This window comes from Gadus morhua, chromosome 23, assembly GCF_902167405.1.
Source record: "Gadus morhua chromosome 23, gadMor3.0, whole genome shotgun sequence".
NCBI lineage: Eukaryota > Metazoa > Chordata > Actinopteri > Gadiformes > Gadidae > Gadus > Gadus morhua.
In genome coordinates, this window is record NC_044070.1 from 13,550,203 (window position 1) to 13,571,039 (window position 20,837).

At 42.8% G+C, this 20,837-nt stretch overlaps 1 protein-coding gene across 6 annotated transcripts; it reads right to left on the bottom strand.

The window, feature by feature from the left end:
• Window positions 1-254: 254 nt before the first annotated feature.
• LOC115536984 (leukocyte elastase inhibitor) lies at window positions 255-20,755 on the bottom strand. Of its 6 annotated transcripts, XM_030348509.1 has the most exons (12): window positions 20,349-20,755; window positions 19,661-19,834; window positions 19,158-19,278; window positions 12,534-12,715; window positions 7,237-7,356; window positions 4,942-5,082; window positions 4,423-4,540; window positions 3,848-3,990; window positions 1,933-2,010; window positions 1,537-1,626; window positions 1,104-1,284; window positions 255-723 (listed from the first exon to the last, which is right to left on the bottom strand). In XM_030348509.1, the coding sequence occupies exons 1-12, from the start codon at window positions 20,517-20,519 to the stop codon at window positions 494-496; spliced, it is 1,749 nt and encodes a 582-aa protein (XP_030204369.1). In that variant the 5' UTR covers window positions 20,520-20,755; the 3' UTR covers window positions 255-493. The 6 variants fall into 6 exon arrangements, with proteins under 6 accessions (XP_030204369.1, XP_030204370.1, XP_030204372.1 ...); XM_030348510.1 differs by lacking the exon at window positions 7,237-7,356 and having other exon boundaries at window positions 20,349-20,750; XM_030348512.1 differs by lacking the exons at window positions 19,158-19,278; window positions 19,661-19,834; window positions 20,349-20,755 and adding an exon at window positions 14,482-14,682.
• Between the last annotated feature and the right edge of the window lie 82 nt (window positions 20,756-20,837).

The window sequence follows — 20,837 nt, forward strand, 5'->3', positions numbered from 1 at the left end:
CGTTTTAAAGGTCCCATGACATGCTCGTTTTAATGTATAATCATTAAAACGAGCCGTTGTAATGATTATACATATATATTTCCTAGTCAATAGAAAATGTTGCAGCTTTTTGTTCTTATTAGTTAATAAAATGTTTCATATTCGATTGTATAAGAAAAAACTGGTAAACTGCTCCTAAAATAATTATTAGCGATTAACTATGGTAAGGGAATAAGGTCAAAGAAACCATTTACAACCACCAAAAATACAGAACATATATTTTATGTATGATTAGTCTTTATTAAGTCTCTATAAGCCATACACAAATTCACACACACTTAAAATAAATGTTTTCCAATGGTTAATGACATCATATTTGGTTGAATACAATTCAGCATTAAGAGAGAAGTAAAAGACAAGTGAACACTTAATGAATGTAGGCAAGCGCTATGCACCTCACACCGGAGGCTTTCACAGACACGTTTCCACCCCCCCCGTCCCCCACCCTCAGCCATCACTCAGGTGAGCTGTAGCGGCCGGCGAACAGGATGCTCTTGCTGGGGTTGTGGCGGATGAAGAAGAGGAAGGGGTGGTCGGCGACGAATTGGGGGGTTTTCATCATGCTGCATCCCAGCATCATGATGGCAGCGGTGGCGGCGGCGGCCTCGGTGCCCTCCTCGTTGACCTCCACGAAGGCCTTGTGGACCACCTTGGACAGCACCAGGTCGTTGGCCGAGGACATGCCTATCGGAGAGGAGGAGGTGTTGAGGGGGTGTGGAGCTCTCTAGCACACTTGATACGGGGGCTGTGGGAGTGTTTCACTACCGCTGGCCCTGAATGAGTTTATCATTCACGACTGTGTGCTCAGGCGGTGCAGCCTCGGCAGTGGCAGCCGTTTATTCAATTGTTAGTTTTTTTACACAACTTTAATATAGTTAAATGTTTCTATTGTCGGATTTATTTATAAGTTATTTATTTATATATATACATACAGTGCTTACAGTATCAAGCAAATTTGATACTCCCTTTTTTTTCTTAAAGAATGTAATATGGTCCCTTCCAAAAGTGTATTTTTAAGATATATAATACAATTGGATCACGCGATCCGGCTGTGTGGTCCCTACCAGAGAAGTCACTGAGGCCCTGGTCGAAGGCGTCCACCATGCCCATGCTGACCAGCAGGTCTTTCATGTCGTAGGTCTGCGTCATCTTGAATCGCGGCAGGCCCACATTGACTTCCCTCCGGCCCATCATGTCTGGCCGTGTCCATTTCATGAAGGTCTCGTAGGTCAGCATCGCTTCCAGCTGAAGGAAGACAATTGGGGGTGGTGGTTGATTTGACTGTTAGCGTGTGGGGTCTGATTCCATTGCAAGTGAACCACCTGCTTTAGCTCGAATTCACTATGACATAAAAAAAGATGATTGGCTCTCAGTTCGACGAGGAAGGGGAAGGGAGAGTGAGATCTGTTTCTCCGGGTAACGATGACGTTACAGTTCACTGCCACTTTAACTATGGTCGTTCTTTTTACTGCGTGTACCTCTCTGCACTGTTCCTACCTTCTCCAGGCCGGTGGTGCCGTCCTCAATTTCCATAGGCAGGCAGATCAGCATGCTGAGTTCTTTGCCTTCATAGGGCAGCTCCAGGATCTTTACCAACACATTCAGAGTACGGTATGAATCCCAAAGGAAACTGTTTATAGCAATTTCTCAAGATAGAAAAATAGTAAGATAGAAAAATGATTGGATATCATACATTACATTTTTTATTTTTTATTTAAATAAAATGTATGGAATCAGTGCCCAGTATGACATTGTAATTATTCTGAAACAAGAGGATTGCATAAGTTACAGATAATAAAGAATGAGCTTGGTGCACCACAAACCTAGCTAAACAAGTAACACTGAATGTTTGGCTGATAACCACTGATAGTTTAAATAGTACAATGGGGTCACCTGGCAATTCGCCTCAGGAATGAAGGCAAGAGGGAACCTTGCTTTGTGGTACATCATCTTCACTTTCTTAGTGTCATTCTGAGGGTAAAACAAAAGACAAGCAGAGGTATGCATTCATAATATATATTTCTTATTTATAATATTAATAATGATATAAGGTAATTGGGAGGTGGCTACTGCATGAATTTTTATTATGTGCATTCAGCATATGTATTAAAAGAAATGTATGTATTAATGCATATATACATATCTATTAAAAGAAAACACAAACAATATGTGTGTACTGTCCTCTGCTAATTTGATCCATAGTATGCGATCAAGGTAGCCTGCATCCTGCATTGCCATTTAAGGGAGTTTCTGCTCCTCTTAACTGTATGGCCTGCGTAGGCCTTTGGGACTGTAACTGTAACTAAACACAGGTTTGACTTGACTAGTCTTGACGTTGCACACTCCGGTCAATAAGATCTGATCTAAGGTGTGGCTTGCCGTCTGTCTCTTTCTAATCACTAGGATGATGAACGTTAGACAAAGCAGCAATTATGTTTCTTAGATGTATGGAGATCAATTCTCTGTTCACCAAACATATTTATCCCCCTTTTCACAGACACCTGAAGTTTTTTATCAAGGACGGATTAACATGACCACGGGCCCTGGACACAAACCAGCCATGGACCCCATACCAACACGCAAATACACGCACTAGCAAACCGAATTTGGTTGCATATAACTCATGCAATCCACAATCACACACATTATAATGCAGCGCACAGCCGAGAGAGAGAAAAAGAGAGAAAAAGAGAGAGAGAGAGCGAGAGCGAGAGCGAGAGAGAGATGACTGTGGGGGAGAGAGGGTAACCCCCCTCCCCATGCATAATGAATGTAAAATAATTAAAAGACTGACTATCAGAAGCCAGGATGCCAGAAGTTGGAGGGAGGGGGGGAGAGAAAGAGAGAGAAGCTGCACGGTACGATATATTGCAGCATTCTTAGAGAAGTCTCCTCATAGAGACAGTCTTGGATCCAATTGAAACGAGTACACTTCCATTGTTTGATATAAGACAGTGGGGGTAGAGAGAGAGAGAGAGAGAGAGAGAGAGAGAGAGAGAGAGAGAGAGAGAGAGAGAGAGAGAGAGAGAGAGAGAGAGAGAGAGAGAGAGAGAGAGAGAGAGAGAGAGAGAGAGAGAGAGAGAGAGAGAGAGAGACAGAGAGAGAGAGAGAGAGAGAGAGATTATCTAACCCCGCGGCTGCAGGCATGCATAGTGCCAGCCGCTTGCCTTAACGGCAGAACATGGAATCTGTCAGGTTAATATCATGACTTTAAAAGCACCTACTGACTTCCTCTAACGAATTAACGAGTCAAAATGTTGAGATGGACGGTACTTGTACCAGGGCAGTATCTTTAGAGTCTTTTTCTTTCTTTCTTTTACGCTATGCTGACCCGCTTAGCACACGTTTCTCCATTTTCACTGTGAAATTGACGGTTGACCACTACGACATTAACGTTCCTTCACGATATTTTTTTTTAAATGTGATGTATTTATTTTGCAAATCAAAAACGTTCAAATCCTTTCATGACCAAAGAATGAATTTGGAATTTTTTAATTAAAATAGAAATTAAAGAATAATATATATATCAAGGCCCCCCCCATTGGCCAGGGCCCTGGACATGTGCCCTCTTTGCCCATGCGAAAATCTGTCATTGCTTGTTATGCAAAGAAATGTAAACTTCTCTCAAATGTTCCACATCTCTGACTCAAATCCCAACCGGACACTATAACGTTTCCCAGGCATGGATGGCTGGCTGTTGCAAGTCTAGCCTGCAATCTGCAACCATTAGGTTTAGTTGTGGTGGGTGTCAGTGCCAAGATGGCAGTGGTGAACTGGCCCACCCTTGACTCTGGTCTTGCAGCGCTACCTTGTTCAGTTTGAAGGCAGTCTCCTCGGTGGCTTCCTCCTTGAACGGCTTGTCCCACTTTCCCTTGAAGTAGATGGCGTTGACCAGCACCAACCTGGTCTGCGAGTCAACAAGACCAGGTACCAATAAGTTCTTGATTTTATCTAGGTGAACAAAGACAAAGAATCAAAAGAAGGAAAGAAAATGTAGCATTTTGGTGGAAACTTCCAATTGAATGTGCAAGGTCGCAATGGGTAAGAATGAACCCCTCCCAGTGAGTATACGGGGACTTTCAGAATTCTAAAACTCAATGACAGGGTTCTGTTCACTCACTGGATTGGAAACTGAGGGATGCAAATTAGCATAGCTCAGCTGGCTGAGTGGTGTGAGTAGGAGGGATTTTTTGAGTGTCAAGAGATTCTTGTAAACCAAGAGAGAGGTATAGGCTGGCCAGAATTTAAATAATTTATTTTATATCAGGTATAACATAATAACATTATTGAAACCACTATTGATAACATTGTCAGGGTAGCTTTAAGATAACAACTAGTGGAAATGTAACACATCAAATTTGCATGTGTGTGTTTGTGTCCCACCTTGTGTCTGTTTCTCCACCCAGGTGTTTATCTCCACCCTGGCCTCCTCTGCCTTGGCTTTGAAGTCCACAGACTGGAGGTCTGCCTGGTAGTACTTCCTGGTTTCATCCAGGAACCCCTGGAAACATTCAACCAATCCCCCAAATGTAGCATTACAATCATTTACATAATACCTATAAATGGAGGATAAATAGGTCCTGGTCATGTATGGAAAGTCACATGATGAGATGATAGGCCCCTCATTTTTTCTTTTTATTGACGTAATCATGCCATCATTCATCAATGATGCCCTTAGTGCTGGGCAACAATTAAATATGATCATTTATCGTCTCTGAGTTTTGTTCTGACTTCACATAGGCATGAATATGCAGACGTACAACCGGAGTACCCAGTCTTTTTGAGTGTTAATTAATTACGAGTAGAAATGTGAAGTAAAAATAAAGACAAAATACCTACCATACCTTGAATTACTGTACAGAAAAGAAGAATAGAACTACATTTCTGAGATTTAATCCTCACCTGAACAAACTGGAAAGTCTTCTCTCCATACAGCCTGTTGGCCAGACTGAGGGAGTACAGCGCGTCTGGCTTGTTCAGCTCGCTCAGCAGTTTGGAGAAGCTGGCGTTGATGTCCTCTTCGCCCTTCTGATGTTGCAGCGCCTACATCGTACAGAGTATGTGTGTGGGGAGGGGAGGGGAGGGGGAGAAACACAACGTAAGACCACTGTCTGAGAGAGATTGACGCTTCCCCCACCAGCAAGATGATGTACAGCCGCGTTCCCCCAACCTAATGCTCACCCAAAACAGACTAGAACGTAGTAAGTAGCAGCAAGAAATGTAATGCTACTGCCATGTACTTTGATAGAGCCCACATAGGCAAGGCACAGTCAAACATTTGCTAGCCTTGAGGAAAATGACAGAGAGGGAAATTGTAGAAATATCTAAATATATGTCAATATATTATTTAGAAGAGGTATGGCATGATAAACATCTTGCTTTGTACATTTCTAAGGCAGGAGCTTAGGTGAGTCTGAAGTCTTCACCAGCTCAATCGGTCTATCAATAACAATGATTAGCGCTTCAAGTATATTTCTTACAGAAACAGCAAGAAAGAAACAGTCAAACACAGCATACACACTCAACAAGTCCCGCATTGGGAATGAAGGCTTCCCATTAGTAAAGAAGCAGCCATGTCACACAGCATCCCATCACATCTCAGTCATAACCAGGCCTGCATTAACCTGCCATTGGGCCCTGGGGCTGAGAGGTTTTTTAGGCCCCCTGATAGGGGGTCTTACAATGAAGATGTGTCAATTATTTTCCGCCATTTTGCCGTTGTCGGGGGGGGGGCATTCGATCTTTGTAAGCCCCAAAGAAAAGGCTTGTCTAAGCCAATCGGGGGGCATCATGAGCCAGTATTAAAGAATAAAAATAAATAAATAAACATTTACTGAAGCTCATGTAGGCGAATCTGCTCTTTCCTGGTTCACATCCTGACGAACCTGCTCTCTACCTGCTCTTTCCTGGTTCACATCTTACCTGACGAACCGCACCTATCAAGTGACATGGAATGGCACGCATATCGGAATGTCTGGCGGATGTCAGCACCTGGACAACTGCCCATTACCTGAGGCTTAACCTCAACAAAACCGAGCTCCTCCTAATCCCAGGGAAAGATTGCCCACACATGGACTTGCTGGTCACCGTCGAGAACATCACTGTATCTCCCTCTCCAACTGCCAGAAACCTTGGTGTGGTATTGGACCATCAGTTATCCTGCACTGCAAACATCACTGTGGTTGCCCGATCCTGCAGATTTGCACCTTTCAACATCTGCAGAATCCGGCCCTTCCTCACAAGGGAAGCAGCTCAGCTTTTAGTCCAATCACTGGTCATCTCCCGCCTCGACTACTGCAACCCACTCCTAAACCTTTGCAGCGCATCCAGAATGCGGCAGCGCGCCTCGTGTTCAACCTACCGAAGTTCTCCCATGTGACCCCCCTCTTCCGGGACCTCCACTGGCTCCCTGTAGTAGCTTGCATCAAATTTAAGACGATGGTACTGGCATACAAGGCAGTCGATGGAACTGCCCCTGCCTACCTCCAAGCATCGCTAAAGCCACACACCCCAGCTCGATCCCTCCGCTCAACTACCTCAGCTGGACGCCTGGTACCGCCATCGCTAAGAGCTAGCAAAGGCCGCTCAGCAAAGTCACAACTTTTCTCGGTTCTGGGACCTCAGGGGTGGAGCGAGCTCCCTGCCGCTCTCAGGACCGCAGAGTCGCTCACTATCTTCCGAAAAGGACTCAAGACTCACCTGTTCAGAGTCCACTTCGACACTGCATAGCCAAGCTCCCCCTTCTGGCCACCATTGTACACTGTATTGTATTGTGTTGTATTGTATTGTACTATAGCACTTAACTGTGTAGCAACTGCAGTAGCTTCTATCATGGTTGTAACACGGGGAATTGGTTAGCCTAGAGATTGCTGTGCTTGCACTTGGTTCTATGAACATCCTTTCTGTACCGACAGCGATATATTGATGCACTTCTTATGACAATTGTACTTATTGTAAGTCGCTTTGGATAAAAGCGGCTGCTAAATGCCCTAAATGTAAATATAAATGTAGGTGCTAGGGCTTCAGCCCAGGTAAGCCCGTGCTTTAAGGCGGCCTTGCTCAAAACATCCCAGAACTTCTCCACTGGCTCTCTGGCCTCTTGACCTGCAGTTCAAAATACATCAGCCACCTGTTAGTGTAACTTAAGCTAGCTACAACATCCAAAATGGCCCCGTTTGAGGCTTTGGCTCCTGGTACCATCCTCTTGAGCAGAAACGGTGGCAGAAAGGTGGTGGGCGCCCTCTGCTGCATCTGCATCTGTGCCAGTGCTGGAAGAGCCTGCTGCTGGGGTCCCTCTGCCTCGGAGAAGCAGAGCACCTGGGGGGGTTCGGCAGGGACTTGTGGTCACGAGGACGGCTGGGGAGGTCAGCTGTGTGCACACCGTGTGTGTGTGTGTGTGTGTGTGTGTGTGTGTGTGTGTGTGTGTGTGTGTGTGTGTGTGTGTGTGTGTGTGTGTGTGTGTGTGTGTGTGTGTGACATAGATGAGGGTATTGGTTCCTCTCTCTCCTTTCCAAACGGATACTGACGCCTGTATTGTCGCTCTCCCTTCCTCAGGCGGAGTTTGACTGCGTCAACAGCAAAAAAAAAGAGGGAAATACCCTGTCAATAGGCCGTGGTGTGTTCAACCCTCAATGTTCGTGGACAGGTTAAGGACCAGGGCCGTCGTACTGCGGGTGTAGTAAGGTGGACAGTTGTGGGGGGGCCAAGGCAGAGGGGGTCCCATGGGAATAAAAAAAATAATAATAATCTTTAGAATTTTCTACCTCCCCCTAGTGGCTAGGAGCCGCACACTGCGCTCAACGGCAAAATGCCGCCAGGCCGCGTCCCAGAATTTGGTGCGACGGCCCTGTTAAGGACCAATGTAGGTCACTGGGTTTTACTCCATTCAACTCCTCGGGAGGATTCCGGTGACTCAAAGACCCTCCTTGCATTCATCATAACATACGTTTCTCTGTCAGTCTTTCTTTTCTTTTCTTTTTTACACATTAACATTAAGGCACACATGGCTTCTTTTAGTACCGTCGACGGACGATAAGGAGAGGCAAGCTCTTTATGAAAACCAACTAGAAAGGAAACACGTCCATACACCAAGGTCTAACCCAGCCTTTCTCAAACTTTTTTCAGCCAGGGCACCTTTCAAAAGTGCATAAAATCTCAAGGCACCCCAGTGTAAAATATGATTAAAAACGACACTGCATAGCCTAAACGTAAATGCAAATGTCCTGTTTATTTAGACAGGACAGTAATGAACAGAGCATAATACAACTGTAAATATTAATAATAATAACAACTTCATAGCAACTTTATAGCACCTTTAAAAACACAGGTTTACAAAGTGCTTCACAAAACAATAAATCAGAGACACAAATGCCATAAAACCATAAGAGGTGGACCGCCCAAGCTATACAGCAACACAGGCAATACAAGAACCCAACAAATTGAGACCAGGAGAACTCAAATGAAGTGCAGAGATAGCAGGAATGTTTTTCCATCATAGTGCTTGTTTTCGTTGTACGTTCTCTTTTTAGCCTTATCTACCTTTGCGACCTTTGGTGCAGACTCAGAGCTGGTGGACGAAGGCTCGCATGAAGTAGTAGGCTGAGGCTCCATTTCACAGTCAATCATGTCTGGTTCTTGTGGGGCTTTTCTTTTTAAAATGTATTTTCGCGGTTAAATTATAAAACAATGTGCTGTGTGCTGCGCTGTCACGCTGACACCGGTGGGGACGTCACGTTACGTGAGACAGATTTTTATGGTTAATTTTATATATTTGTTTAACTAAAATGACTTTACAATTTTATTAATCCATTCATATGTAAAATAATGTATTTATGTATTCAATATATTCATATATGTCATATATGAAATGTCAGATTATTATTATTATTATTATTTTTTTTTTTATTAAATGTCAGAATACGTAATATTTTGGCGGTGTCACACTAAATTTGTACCGGCTGCCAAATTTGTACCGGGCGCGTCATCAATACGTAATCCATTCCAAACCTGCCCGGCAACAGATGATCGCGTCGTCCGTTGCCTGGCAACGGACGGTCGCGTCGAATGACGTGAAAGGCTCACGAACATTCGCGAACCTTCTATCAGCGATCCGTTATCTGTATTGTGCTATTTCGTCCTTGACCTGCTTTAAACACTCAGTTTACTTGCTAAATTTGATTAAACAATGAAATACAATACAAATATAAAGTAAAAACAAGTGTTATCTAGCGATCCGTTTTCTGTATTATGTTATTTCGTCTTTGGCAACATGAGCGCGAATGTTTTTTGAAACCCGCTTTAAACACTCAGTTTACTAGCTAAATTTGATTAAAAAATGAAATACAATACAAATATAAAGTAAAAACAAGTGTTATCTAGCGATCCGTTAACTGTACTATGTTATTTCGTCTTTGGCAACATGATCGCGAATGTTTTTTGAAACCTGCCCGGCAACGGACGACGCGATCATCTGTTGCAGGCAGGTTTGGAATGGATTACGTATGGATGACTCGCCCGGTACAAATTTGGCAGCCGGTACAAATTTAGTGTGACAGCGGCACCCCTGACACAGTCACGGGGCACCCCAGGGTGCCGCGGCACCCACTTTGAGAAAGGCTGGTCTAACCCCATGATTGTGCTAGACACCTGAACTTTGTTAAAAAGTTTGACACGTGACTCGGCCACACGACTGTGGGTTCAGGTTGGAATCCAAGATTTATACATTTACATTGCCCTAATGTGGGACACTGCCTAATCTGGGACACCTAAGGTCTAGAGCATTTATCTCTTATTCTGAAACATGCAAATGAATAATGTGGTTGTCAAATGCAAGCAGGGATGCCCTGTGATTGAAATCACACGATTTCACGATTTTGGTTATAAAGATAGGGGAGTGGCTACCGTCAAACCGGAGGTGCACAGTGTGAAGTCCCGAAAAGGTCAGTGACATAGGTTTTAGAGAAAATTAATTCTAAGGTTATAAATTTGTAATAAACAAAAACAAAATCATATTTGATATCAGATTGTGTTTATGATATAATTATGCTGCAAATTAGCCAAAAATATTATGAAAATGTGTTTAATTTTAATTTTTTTCTATCAATCTTTAGCTGTCCCACATTTGGAAAGGTGTTTCCGAACGTGGGACAGCATGATTTGCCTAATCTGGGACAGTCATGTTAATTGTGAAAATAAGCATTTAAATGTGTAATGTGTATTTAATTCAGGGTTTATTAGTACAATAGGATCAAAACCCAGTCTTGATGGGCCAGTTAATCTAGTTTAGTGGAGTAGCTATGTCAAAGCACTAGCTTTTAGTCACACTAAAATCAAGCTAGCTAGACTAGCTAGCCAGGACAAAGGCTTTTAGTCACTCACACATCGCGCGCGCACACACACACACACACACACACACACACACACACACACACACACACACACACACACACACACACACACACACACACACACACACACACAAAGTTTAAAGCAAGGCAAAGGCAAATTAAATTTAACTAAATAAAACAATGCAACCTATTACAGATAAGGCTACAATGGCAAAGCAGAAAGCAGGGAGAGAATGCAGAGAAGGAAGCCAGGGCAAGAAGCTCAACCAGTGGAGCCAGGAAAGAATGAAGGGAGCAATAAATGAGTACAGGGAGATTGTTGAGGCCGGTCGGGTCCCTCAGCTGAGGCTGTTGGCCAGGGCCTGGAGTGTGCCAAAGTCCACCCTCCAGAGCAGACTAAAGGGAGCTGGCCACCATCATTACACTATCGGCCGGAAGCCACTAATTGCTGCAGAGGACGAAGCTGAGCTGGCTGATTTGGTAAAGACCCTCGGTAAACGGGGCTTCCCTCTAAGGATTGCTGACATCCAGAAACTAGCCTTCCAGTTTGCGCAAAAGAAGGGCATCGTTGGTTTCAGCCAGAAAAAACCGAAGGCTGGCTATCGCTGGGGCTTCATGAGACAGAACATTCACCTGGGCATCCGCAAACCTGAAGCCCTGTCAGCAGCGAGGGCGGCAGGCATCAACCCCACGGTTGTGATGGGATGGTTCCAAAAATTCCAAGAAATCATCAAGACCCTGGGATTAGAAGATGTGCCCAGTCACATTTGGAACTGTGATGAAACAGGGCTCCAAGACCACTTCCTCTCTACCAAGGTGGTGGCTGAGGTTGGAGAGCCATGCTACGAGGTCACTGGTGGGGAGAAAGGGGTAACAACCACCTGTCTGGCCAGCCCGAATGCTGCTGGCCGCTTCGGGCCAACTATGATAATTTTCAAGGGAAAGAGAATGAAGCTTGAGTGCCTCTTGGGGTCTCCCCCCAACACATTTGTTAAAATGTCCGACAACGGGTGGATCAACAGCGATCTATTTGTAGAGTGGGGGAAACTTTTCCTTAATAGCCTTCCAAATAATGGTCCTCGACCCCACTTGCTCCTTGTCGACGGGCATACGTCCCATGTGTACAATTTAGATTTTTTAAAGATGATGAAGAACAACAATGTCTTTGTATTCAGCCTTCCCCCCCACACCACTCACTATCTGCAGCCTGCAGATAGGGCCCTCTTCAAAAGCTTGAAGCACTTCTGGGGGCTGGAGGGGAGGAAGATCACAAGGGAGACTGGAGGAAAACGGCTGGACAGGGTGTTGTTCATGCCACTGTTTGCCAAGGCCTGGGCCAAGGCAGCCACAGCCTCAAATGCCATGGCTGGCTTTGGAGGCTCCGGGATTTACCTGTTCAATCCAGCTAGGATAAAGGCAAGCTTATTCACACCAAGTGAAACCACTGAGCGGCACTTCCAGGAGAACCTAATGGACATGCCAGTAGATGAAGCAAGCCCTGCGGCAACTCCAACCCATCAGCAGCCTGCACCTGACAGTCCCTGCCATCACGATGTCCAATGGTATCTTATGGCGCAGACCCCATCCCATCCTCTGCATGATGCTGTCCAGCCAGTGACACAGCCAGAGACAGAAGAGGTCTCCTTCATAAGTCTCACTCCTATTCCAGTGAGAGAGCACCAACCACCAGCCGCCAGAGAGCCAAACCTCCTTCCTGGAACTTGATGAATGTATTGTAGGAATTGGTATCACAAAGCATGGGTATGTACATTTGACCATGAATATTCATGAGCAGATAAATTTAAATTAAATTGATATTGTCTTTTCTATTCCTAATGACTGTCCCAGATTAGGGCACACACTGTCCCAGATTAGAGCAAACGCATTTTCTTGAGCAATTTTGCACATGGAGCACTAATATATGTGAAATGTCTTCTCTGAGTATGATACCTGAAAATGTTTGCTTTTTTTTTTTTCAGTAGCCAACATCTTGAGGATTTCAGAATGGTATCAGGTGCGGGTCAAATGTAGTGGCTTAGTTTGGTAATATCGCACATAAATTGAAATTGCAAAAAGTGTCCCACATTAGGACAACTCACCCTACACTAGCCACATAATTTAAGGGCATTTGTGTGCGTGCGTGTATACCTCTGACATCTGTGTGGAGGTGTTCCCCCGTGCACCCAGCAGCACCATGGCCAGGGCCGAAGAGATGCTGAGAGGAGAGTAGAAGACATTGCCAGACTTGTTTTCCTCCGTGATCTTTTTGAACAAGGCCAGGGTAAAGGTGGTGTTGGCCTCGGTCAAAGGGGTTGAGGATGCCATTGTGTCTGATACAAAGACAGAAACGTGGGAGAATAATGAAACATTAACTGGTTGTATCCATTATGTCCGGAATTCACAAAATGCCCTGTCGGTCAAACATGAAATAGGACGAGGAACATAAAAAAACACATGATTTTGAACAGAGCGAAGTTTTCCTACCATTTACATAGCCCTTGTAAAAAAACGTAGCCTAGAGCCGTAATTTCAATTTGCAACATCTAAAGTAAATAAAGGTTGCCAACTCTCACGCATATGGCGTAAAACTCACGCCTTCAGCATCAATCTCACGCTAACGAAAGAAATATCACGCAAAATAGCCCATCTCTTAAAAAATAATTATAGGCTAATCAACTCACGACCACTGAATATAGAGGAAACATGAGCGGTAGATCTGTCTATCTATTCGAACCGACTGCATTGCGTTGACCGCAGTGCAGGGCTGATCTACGTCCTCCGCGCACCTTTCTCTGTTGATACGCCGCACCCTTGGCGTCTTTTTGTTGCGCGTGAAATTGTGACTGAAAGACGCGCGTTTTGGGAGAAGAAAATAAAGTGTTGGTTAAGGTCACTCTGAGAGCGTAAATAAATGCCTCAAACTAGTGCTGTCATTTTTAAATAACAACGTTACGTTGTTTTATTAATGCGGAATTGCGGATACTCCGCTATTTGGTTTCATTGACTGATTAGAGCATCTGCTCAATAGGCCTACTTAACCTACAATTACGGCCAGGGTATGAAAATGAACTAGAACATCTAATGTGCATTTTTATGCTATTCCCAACATCTAAACAAGATGGCAAAAAGTTACCCAGAGAACTTCTCATAAATGGTCCTTTCCAAAAACTCTTCAGTCTCTCTCCCTCCCACCTTCCATGTCTACTGTCTCTCTTGCCTCTCTGTGTTGGCTTTGGACCGTGTTGGAATTCAACTAGAACTTGTTGGTTTGGTGTTACTTAGCCTATATTTTATTTATATTACAAGTGCCTTTCGAGCAATAAGCACGGGAAGAACACGATATAGGCATTAGTTTACTGAATATCTTAGTTTTTACTACTTAATCCATATGTAACAGTTACAAATATTTTAATTAGGATAATATAATACTTTAATTCTGATTTAACATTAATTCCATCTTGTTACTTTTTAATATCTGTCATTAGGCTAAATAAAGTCACGTTTGGCTATGAGCAGGGTCCAATTCTCGCAATATCAACCCTTAAGGTTTCTCATAATTTGACAGCCCTCCACAAAATAAAATGACAAGGTGTCTTAATGTAGTCTAGGCTATCAACCAATAAACAAATGATGAGGATGAGGATATGACACATTTTTACCTTTTGTTAAATTCCTTCTTTCTGGGACTGGGAATAAATTCAGAGGTCTTTGTTAAATGCATATCTATGGCAGCAGGTGTCTGACTGTGTCTTGAATGTCCAACGTCAACAACTGCCAATGGCTTTTAAGTTATCCTTCCTTCAATTTGTTTATAATAAGTAAACGAGGACTGTTTTGTAAAAAAAAAATAGGTTATGGGTTGTCAAAAATGTTCGCCGCGCGCGTCCACTGATATTTTGCAGTCTCACTCAGCCAAAGTCCCAAAGTTGACAACCCTCAGTAAAGTTTGAACCTATTCTAATCTAACGTTATTTGTCATGTATTCAAACCGCAACACATTTACTATAAACAATCCTAATAAAACATAATAAATAAACCTAACTTAAAAAGATTTAAAGTCATGTATTAGTCTTTCAACGGCATATAAACTACTTACCAATCAGTGTGTTCCTGTCCTTGATAAGCGATCAGTCAAGGTAAGAGAAGAGTCTTTATAAATAATGTCGATGGTATTCGGAAACGCCCACAACCTTTTTTTCTCAAGAGGAAGCAATCTTTGGCCAACGCCAAGGAGCAAGGAGTAGGCCTACTTCCTGAATTGTCATTGGGTTTCGAGTTCTACGGCAAGCCGATTGGGGAAAATACATAGTTATAAGCTTACGCAGGTTTAAATAGCAATTGTTTGAAATGATACTATACAATGCTTTATACTAGGACTATTCTATGTGTGCCAAATGCCTTCTTTTTTTTATATCCAAATACAATAGGCAGCTGTGCATCGTTTTACTTTTTAACATGTAGTGATTTGAGTTGTTGAAAACCTGTTGAAAAAAAAGTTGAAAACTCAGAAAACCACTAATACAACTGGACGTCTATTCAGAATACAACAAGTTTAGTTTCTGAGTAGACCTTGGAATATAAAACATAGGTCATCGAACTCCGCCTGAGGGGGAGAGCGACAGCACAGGCTTCAGCATCCGTTTGGAAAGGAGAGAGAGGAACCAATACTGTCATCTATATCTCAAAAACACACACACACACACACACACACACACACACACACACACACACACACACACACACACACACACACACACACACACACACACACACACACACACACACACACACACACACACAAAACTGTGACCAGTTTAGTTAAATTTCAACTGAAAAAAAGCAGTGTTGATGTGATACTTACATTTATTACTACATCAATGATTACAATTTACCCTAAATATAAACTGGTGGGTCATTTCATAACATGATAATCAAGTCAACGATGAGAGATAATGCAGGAGATACACATTCGTTAAAATTGTAAATGCATGATCAACAATGAAATACACGTGATGTTGAATCAGGGTTAAGGAGTGGATAGTGAATTTAGGAAAACAATGGACTTGATGAAGCTTTGGGGCTACTCTTCTCTGGAAATGATACTCCCTTCTTTGGAAATTATACTGGGTCAAGAGTCTCCTTGATTGTGATTATTATAACATTCCTGAGGCACAAATCATGTCAAAGAACGCAAAGTAATGGTACTGTAACAACAAAAGCCTTTTTATTTATAGTTCATACTTTGGGAATGTGAAAATGTCCCCCCCTGCCCCTCCCCCCAGAGGCAGACACATAAGATATACAAATCTCCGGGAGCATCACTTGTCTTTTCGCCCTTGTGCGGCCTGTGCTACAGGTCTGTAATGGACTACGATCTGAACTAAGATGAAGCAGTTGATGACTAGGAAGAGCAGTCCGGCCAACCAGATGGCCAGGAATGTGTTGTGACCTTTGAACTCCAGGAAGTAGGCGGGGCCCAACCAAGCACCCTTGCAAAGGGAGAGAACATGTGTAACTTTGACTGAGTGACTGAATCACATAGGAGTTGATACTGTGTTTTTCTGTATCAAATTGTATGAGTGCACCGCAAAAAGAAAAGAAAAAAATTGACATCGATAGCTTTGCAATTCAAAAACATTGTCATAATAATTACATTGATCCAAATGTACAAAAGGATAAAAAAATATCCACATATCTTTTTGGTCTTTAATGGGAAAAAGTTCATGTTACCTGTCCGGTGAACCAGAGAGCCAGCAGGGCCACTCCTTGCCATGTTGAGAGACTCAGGTTAGGGATCACCAGTGGGAGCAAGCACAGGTACCACAGGAAATACTGGAAAAACAAGGACAGAAACATAGCCAATCAAGCACCGGCACCCAAGCAGGAAGTAATGGAGAAACAAGGTTGGACCATCAGCCCACAAATGCAGCCCAAATCAACACATTGGAGATTGTTTAGGATGAATGTTTGGATTAGGCAACTTTCTACGAACCTTCTTTGAATGTCTGTAACAACATTTCAACAACAACAACGTTTAGAATTGTCCAAAGAAATGAATTAAACCAATTTTTAAAAAAAAATGTATACCACCTCAACCATATTTTAAAATCATTCTACCATAATATAGTAATGTTTATTGTCACAACATAGGACGACATAAAGGGACATTTTGTCGTCGCATTGCCCTTTGTTTTGTACCCTTTGTGTTCTGTGCATTTACGCTCTGTACCTGCGAGGTGCAGACTTTGTTGAAGGAAACAAAGATGGCCGTGTGCAGGAAGCAGCAGAGCGCCAGGTCGCGGTGATGGACCCAGGACACCAGGAGGAGCAGCGCTAGTTGGGGCACGAAGGCTGCCAGGCCCAGCCACTGGCTCCACTCACTGTCTGCATGCAGAATGAAGAATTACTTTATTCCCAATCCAAGTTCCATAGAAAGACAATATAATAGACGATGCAAATACAAGTTCTACAATACATAGACATAACACAGCAGGGAGAAGCACCACGTGAGAAGCCACACCTAGAAGGGTTGCTTAGGCCGGGAAAACGATTTTAGTTGTCAAGTCCTTGGCAATGCAGTAGTAGGGGAATATAAGCAACAACAATCCAGTTACCATATTATGAAAAAATTGGAATTTCCCTGCTATAAGTGGCATATTAAAATAAAAATTATACTTATTTTCCAGTTTCACACACAGCTCAACTAGTGCTGCATTGGAGTTGAGTGATGGCTAGATGGATGGGAGGATACCAACCTGCAGTGAGATAGAGCATGTAAAAGTATGGGGAGAAGTTGTGCCTGATGTCCCTCCTGGTCAGGTGGTAGAGGTAGGTCTCATGGAGGAAGTCCCAGCCGTACCTTAACATAAAGGGACGAGACAGACAGGGGAGGGTGTTGGTGTTACCACTGAAGGTGTCTGATGAAGGTGACCCTTCATGTTTCATTCAATTTAGATTTAAAAAGGTTCTTGTGGCATACAGCTGAACAGACTTGGCAGAAATTGAATATAATATTCATGGTTGTTTTAATTATCGCACGAAAATATGAATTGATGTGTTTTCGTCACCTAGGAATGAGCACTTTACATCTACATAGAGAACTATTCTACAGAGTACACCATGTTAGACCAGAACGGACCGACAGCTCTAGAGAGAACTCGTTCAAGACCTATTTGTGTTTATTTTTTGGTACCGTTGTTTAAGAGCATGATAATGTTGTGATGTTGTCTATAAAATGTGCCACTCTGTTTCAATACACTACAAAGATCTGAGACGCTAATCCCTCTTTGGATACTAAATACTGTTCTAACCAAACTCAAATGTCAAAATATATTTTTAAGGAGTAGACCCACATGTGATAGAAGAGTGCGCCAAGCCCAAAGAACACGATGGCTGCCACCACGGCGAACAGCAGCAGCTCTCCGTTCAGGAAGCTACGGAGGAACCCCCACAGACTGCTCCCCCACCCCCGGCGCTGCGGGTGCACTGCCTCCCTCCCCACACCAGGGGTCACCTGCGTGCGGAGGGCCAGGGCGATGGGCAGAGCGTATGTGACCGGGTAGATCTTCATGTGGACCGACAGGCCGTACAGCGCTGCTGCCCACGTCAGACGACGGCCTTTAAAACAAAAAATGGACGCTTTTTAAGGATCAGGAGAAATAAATATAAATATACATAAGAGTCAGTATCTATTGACATAGAAATACATTATATTAAACCAGTCTGTATCAGAATTTCATTTTCTTCGTTTTTAAGTAAGCCGTAAAAACAATGATACAAGGGATTTGGTTTGGTGCACTGTGCTGAAAGGCCCAATAAACGCACACTAGGGCAGCATCGTATAGCAGTAGGTATAGTTTCATCTACTTTTACTTTACTGTAAGTGCAAGTTACAATGCCTCACTCCTTAAATATTCCAAAACAATCCAGTACATCCAAACATAAATCCTACAGCAAGATGTAGGCTATAGTACTGGACATCCCTTGGTAAAACTAGTCCAGCATTATCAATGTACATCACAATTCATTGTTCATATTCATCAGAACTCCTCCACAATGTATGTATTCTGCAGACCACTCTAGAACTTGTTCGCCTTGTGTCTGGCTGTGAGTGTGCGTGCATGCTGCTATGCTTAGGCTGAATCGCATCAAGACAAATCTGATTGGCCAATCAGCTAGCCAATCCATCCTGGGCAGTGTTCCTACAAAGCTCTTGCCTTTTGTCATATGCACAGAGCTGAAATCTTTTTAGTGTGTCAATTTGTTTGAAAGACATGAAATTAATTTTCTTGTATGTACTGTTATATATGTTTAATGAACAATACACACAATGAAGAAATGTTTAAGAGTACATCTTTTTCATTCACACACACACACACCCACACCCACAGCCACACACACACACACACACACACACGTTATGTCTTTTTCACTGATCCAAGCACTGCAGTACAAAAATGTGAAGTAACTTGTAATTTGAGTAACTTTGTAGCAAAGTACTTTTTTACTCTTAGGTTTTCCAATTGGAACATTTACTTTTAGTGGGTAGATTTTGAAGGAAGTAATTGTACTTTAACTTGAGTATAGTTTTTCAGTACTCTACCCACCACTGGTTAAACAACAAAATTAATTTCATGTCATTTCAAACAAATTGACACGCTAAAAATGTAAAGGACTTGGTGTAAACAATTCGACTTTGATGGTGTGAACTCAACCATGTCTTCCATTTACAGTATGCAAGTCAACAACAGGTTGTCTCTGAGTCCAACCCACCTTCTAGACACAGCAGTGTACACAGTACTAGGGCCGTCAGTATGGACTCGGCATTGCCCCGGCTGGAGACGCCCATGGGCAAGGGGTTGAGAAGCCACAGGGAGCAGACACGACACGCAACCTGGTTACATATCAAAAATAAAATAACAAAGAGTTGGTTGTTCCCTCTCATCATTCAGAAAGATCCTGATTGATGAGATTCTTCTCATCATTCATCATGATTCTTCTAGTAAAAGCCCTTCGTGGCTGTGGCTGTGTAAAGTAGCGTACTACACAAAAATCACCTTGCTTGACCACGGCAAACCAACTTAAATTACAGATGTTCTGATACTCTTTTTACTTCCGATTCTGATTCCGGAACTTGAGTATCGGCCGATACCGAGTATATGCAGCTACAGCATCGAGCAGTAACTGCTAATAGCACTTTTTCTTATTGAAGGGTTATGTATCAAGTTATTTCTGATACTGGTATCGTTATCTGAACAACTCTTATTTAAACGGACCTCTGAGCTGATCCCCCGCAGGCAGAGGTACTGGTAGATGAGCAAGCCTGTCAGCACATCACAGAGGATGAAGAGGATCTTCCCGAACGTGAAGTTCAGGTAGATGTTGGGAGTGAGAATCCAGGCCAGGACAGGAGTGTAACGGTATGTTGATCTGTTGTATGGTGACTCGCCCTGTGTGAAAAACACAACAGCAGCACTGAACACGACACAAACACATTATGTACAGCAAAAGCCATTATCAATTGTGTCATTATTGTGGTGGCAACTACGTTGGTTGTAAGATGTATGCGTAGCAATGTATAGGGGTATTTGTATTTTATGAATTGCCATAACTGTATTGTATTGTGGTTTTATGATATTGAAAACAGTATTGCGTTATTAGGTGTATTTTATTGTATTTTCATATAGGTCATGTATTGTGGTTCTATGATTCGATTTTCGTTCTATTTTAATACATGTCAAATCAGACAGTTGAAAATGATCAATACCCCAGTTGGAACTGTGTTGATTTGCACAGTCCATGTCAAATCAAATTCAAACATTTGATAGATCAAACCCCTTTGGTACCTTGCATCTGAAAATAATGACTTTTCCGACTCACATGTAGCATAACTGATACACTACAACCACACATACCGATATACAAGATGAGAGATGACAAGTCTGCTTATGTTGATGAGGATACCTGAGTGATGAACCTCGCAGCATCGGTAAACACGTGATAGTCGATGTCTGTGTATTTCACCTCCATGGTTCTGTCCTGGTAGTCGCCATAAATTACCAAAGCGAGTCGTATAATAAAAGAAGCGGGGAAAAGGAAATGTTTCTTTGTAATCCATGATGTATACCTTTCCATCTTTACAGTAGGTTATACGATTTATGGTTCAAATTGAACTCGAAGCAGCAATGCGAAGTAGTGGATGCTGGATGAATGTCCGATTATGTTTTCCTTTTCTATAAACTTCATTTTAAGCAATGATTAAATTTACATTTACGGAGACTGTCATAAACTTTTGGAAGAGTGTCTTCTAGTTTCGGTGTAAGCATGTTGATGGTTGAACCTGGAACCCGGAAATGAGATACGGTTTTTATGTGACGTAGAGGGTTGCCAGGTTTATCCTAAATCCGCAAGTTATTCATACAGACAAAGTCTCCTAGATCTCGAACTAAGGGA

Excerpts from the sequence above, each read along its gene's own strand:
- LOC115536984 (XM_030348509.1), bottom strand. The coding sequence starts at position 20,519 with ATGGAAAGGTATACATCATGGATTACAAAGAAACATTTCCTTTTCCCC. Across the intron at positions 4,541-4,941 it reads AGACTTTCCAGTTTGTTCAG|GGGTTCCTGGATGAAACCAG; the intron begins GTGAGGATTAAA and ends GAATGTTTCCAG. Across the intron at positions 2,011-3,847 it reads CTGCCTTCAAACTGAACAAG|AATGACACTAAGAAAGTGAA; the intron begins GTAGCGCTGCAA and ends TTTTACCCTCAG.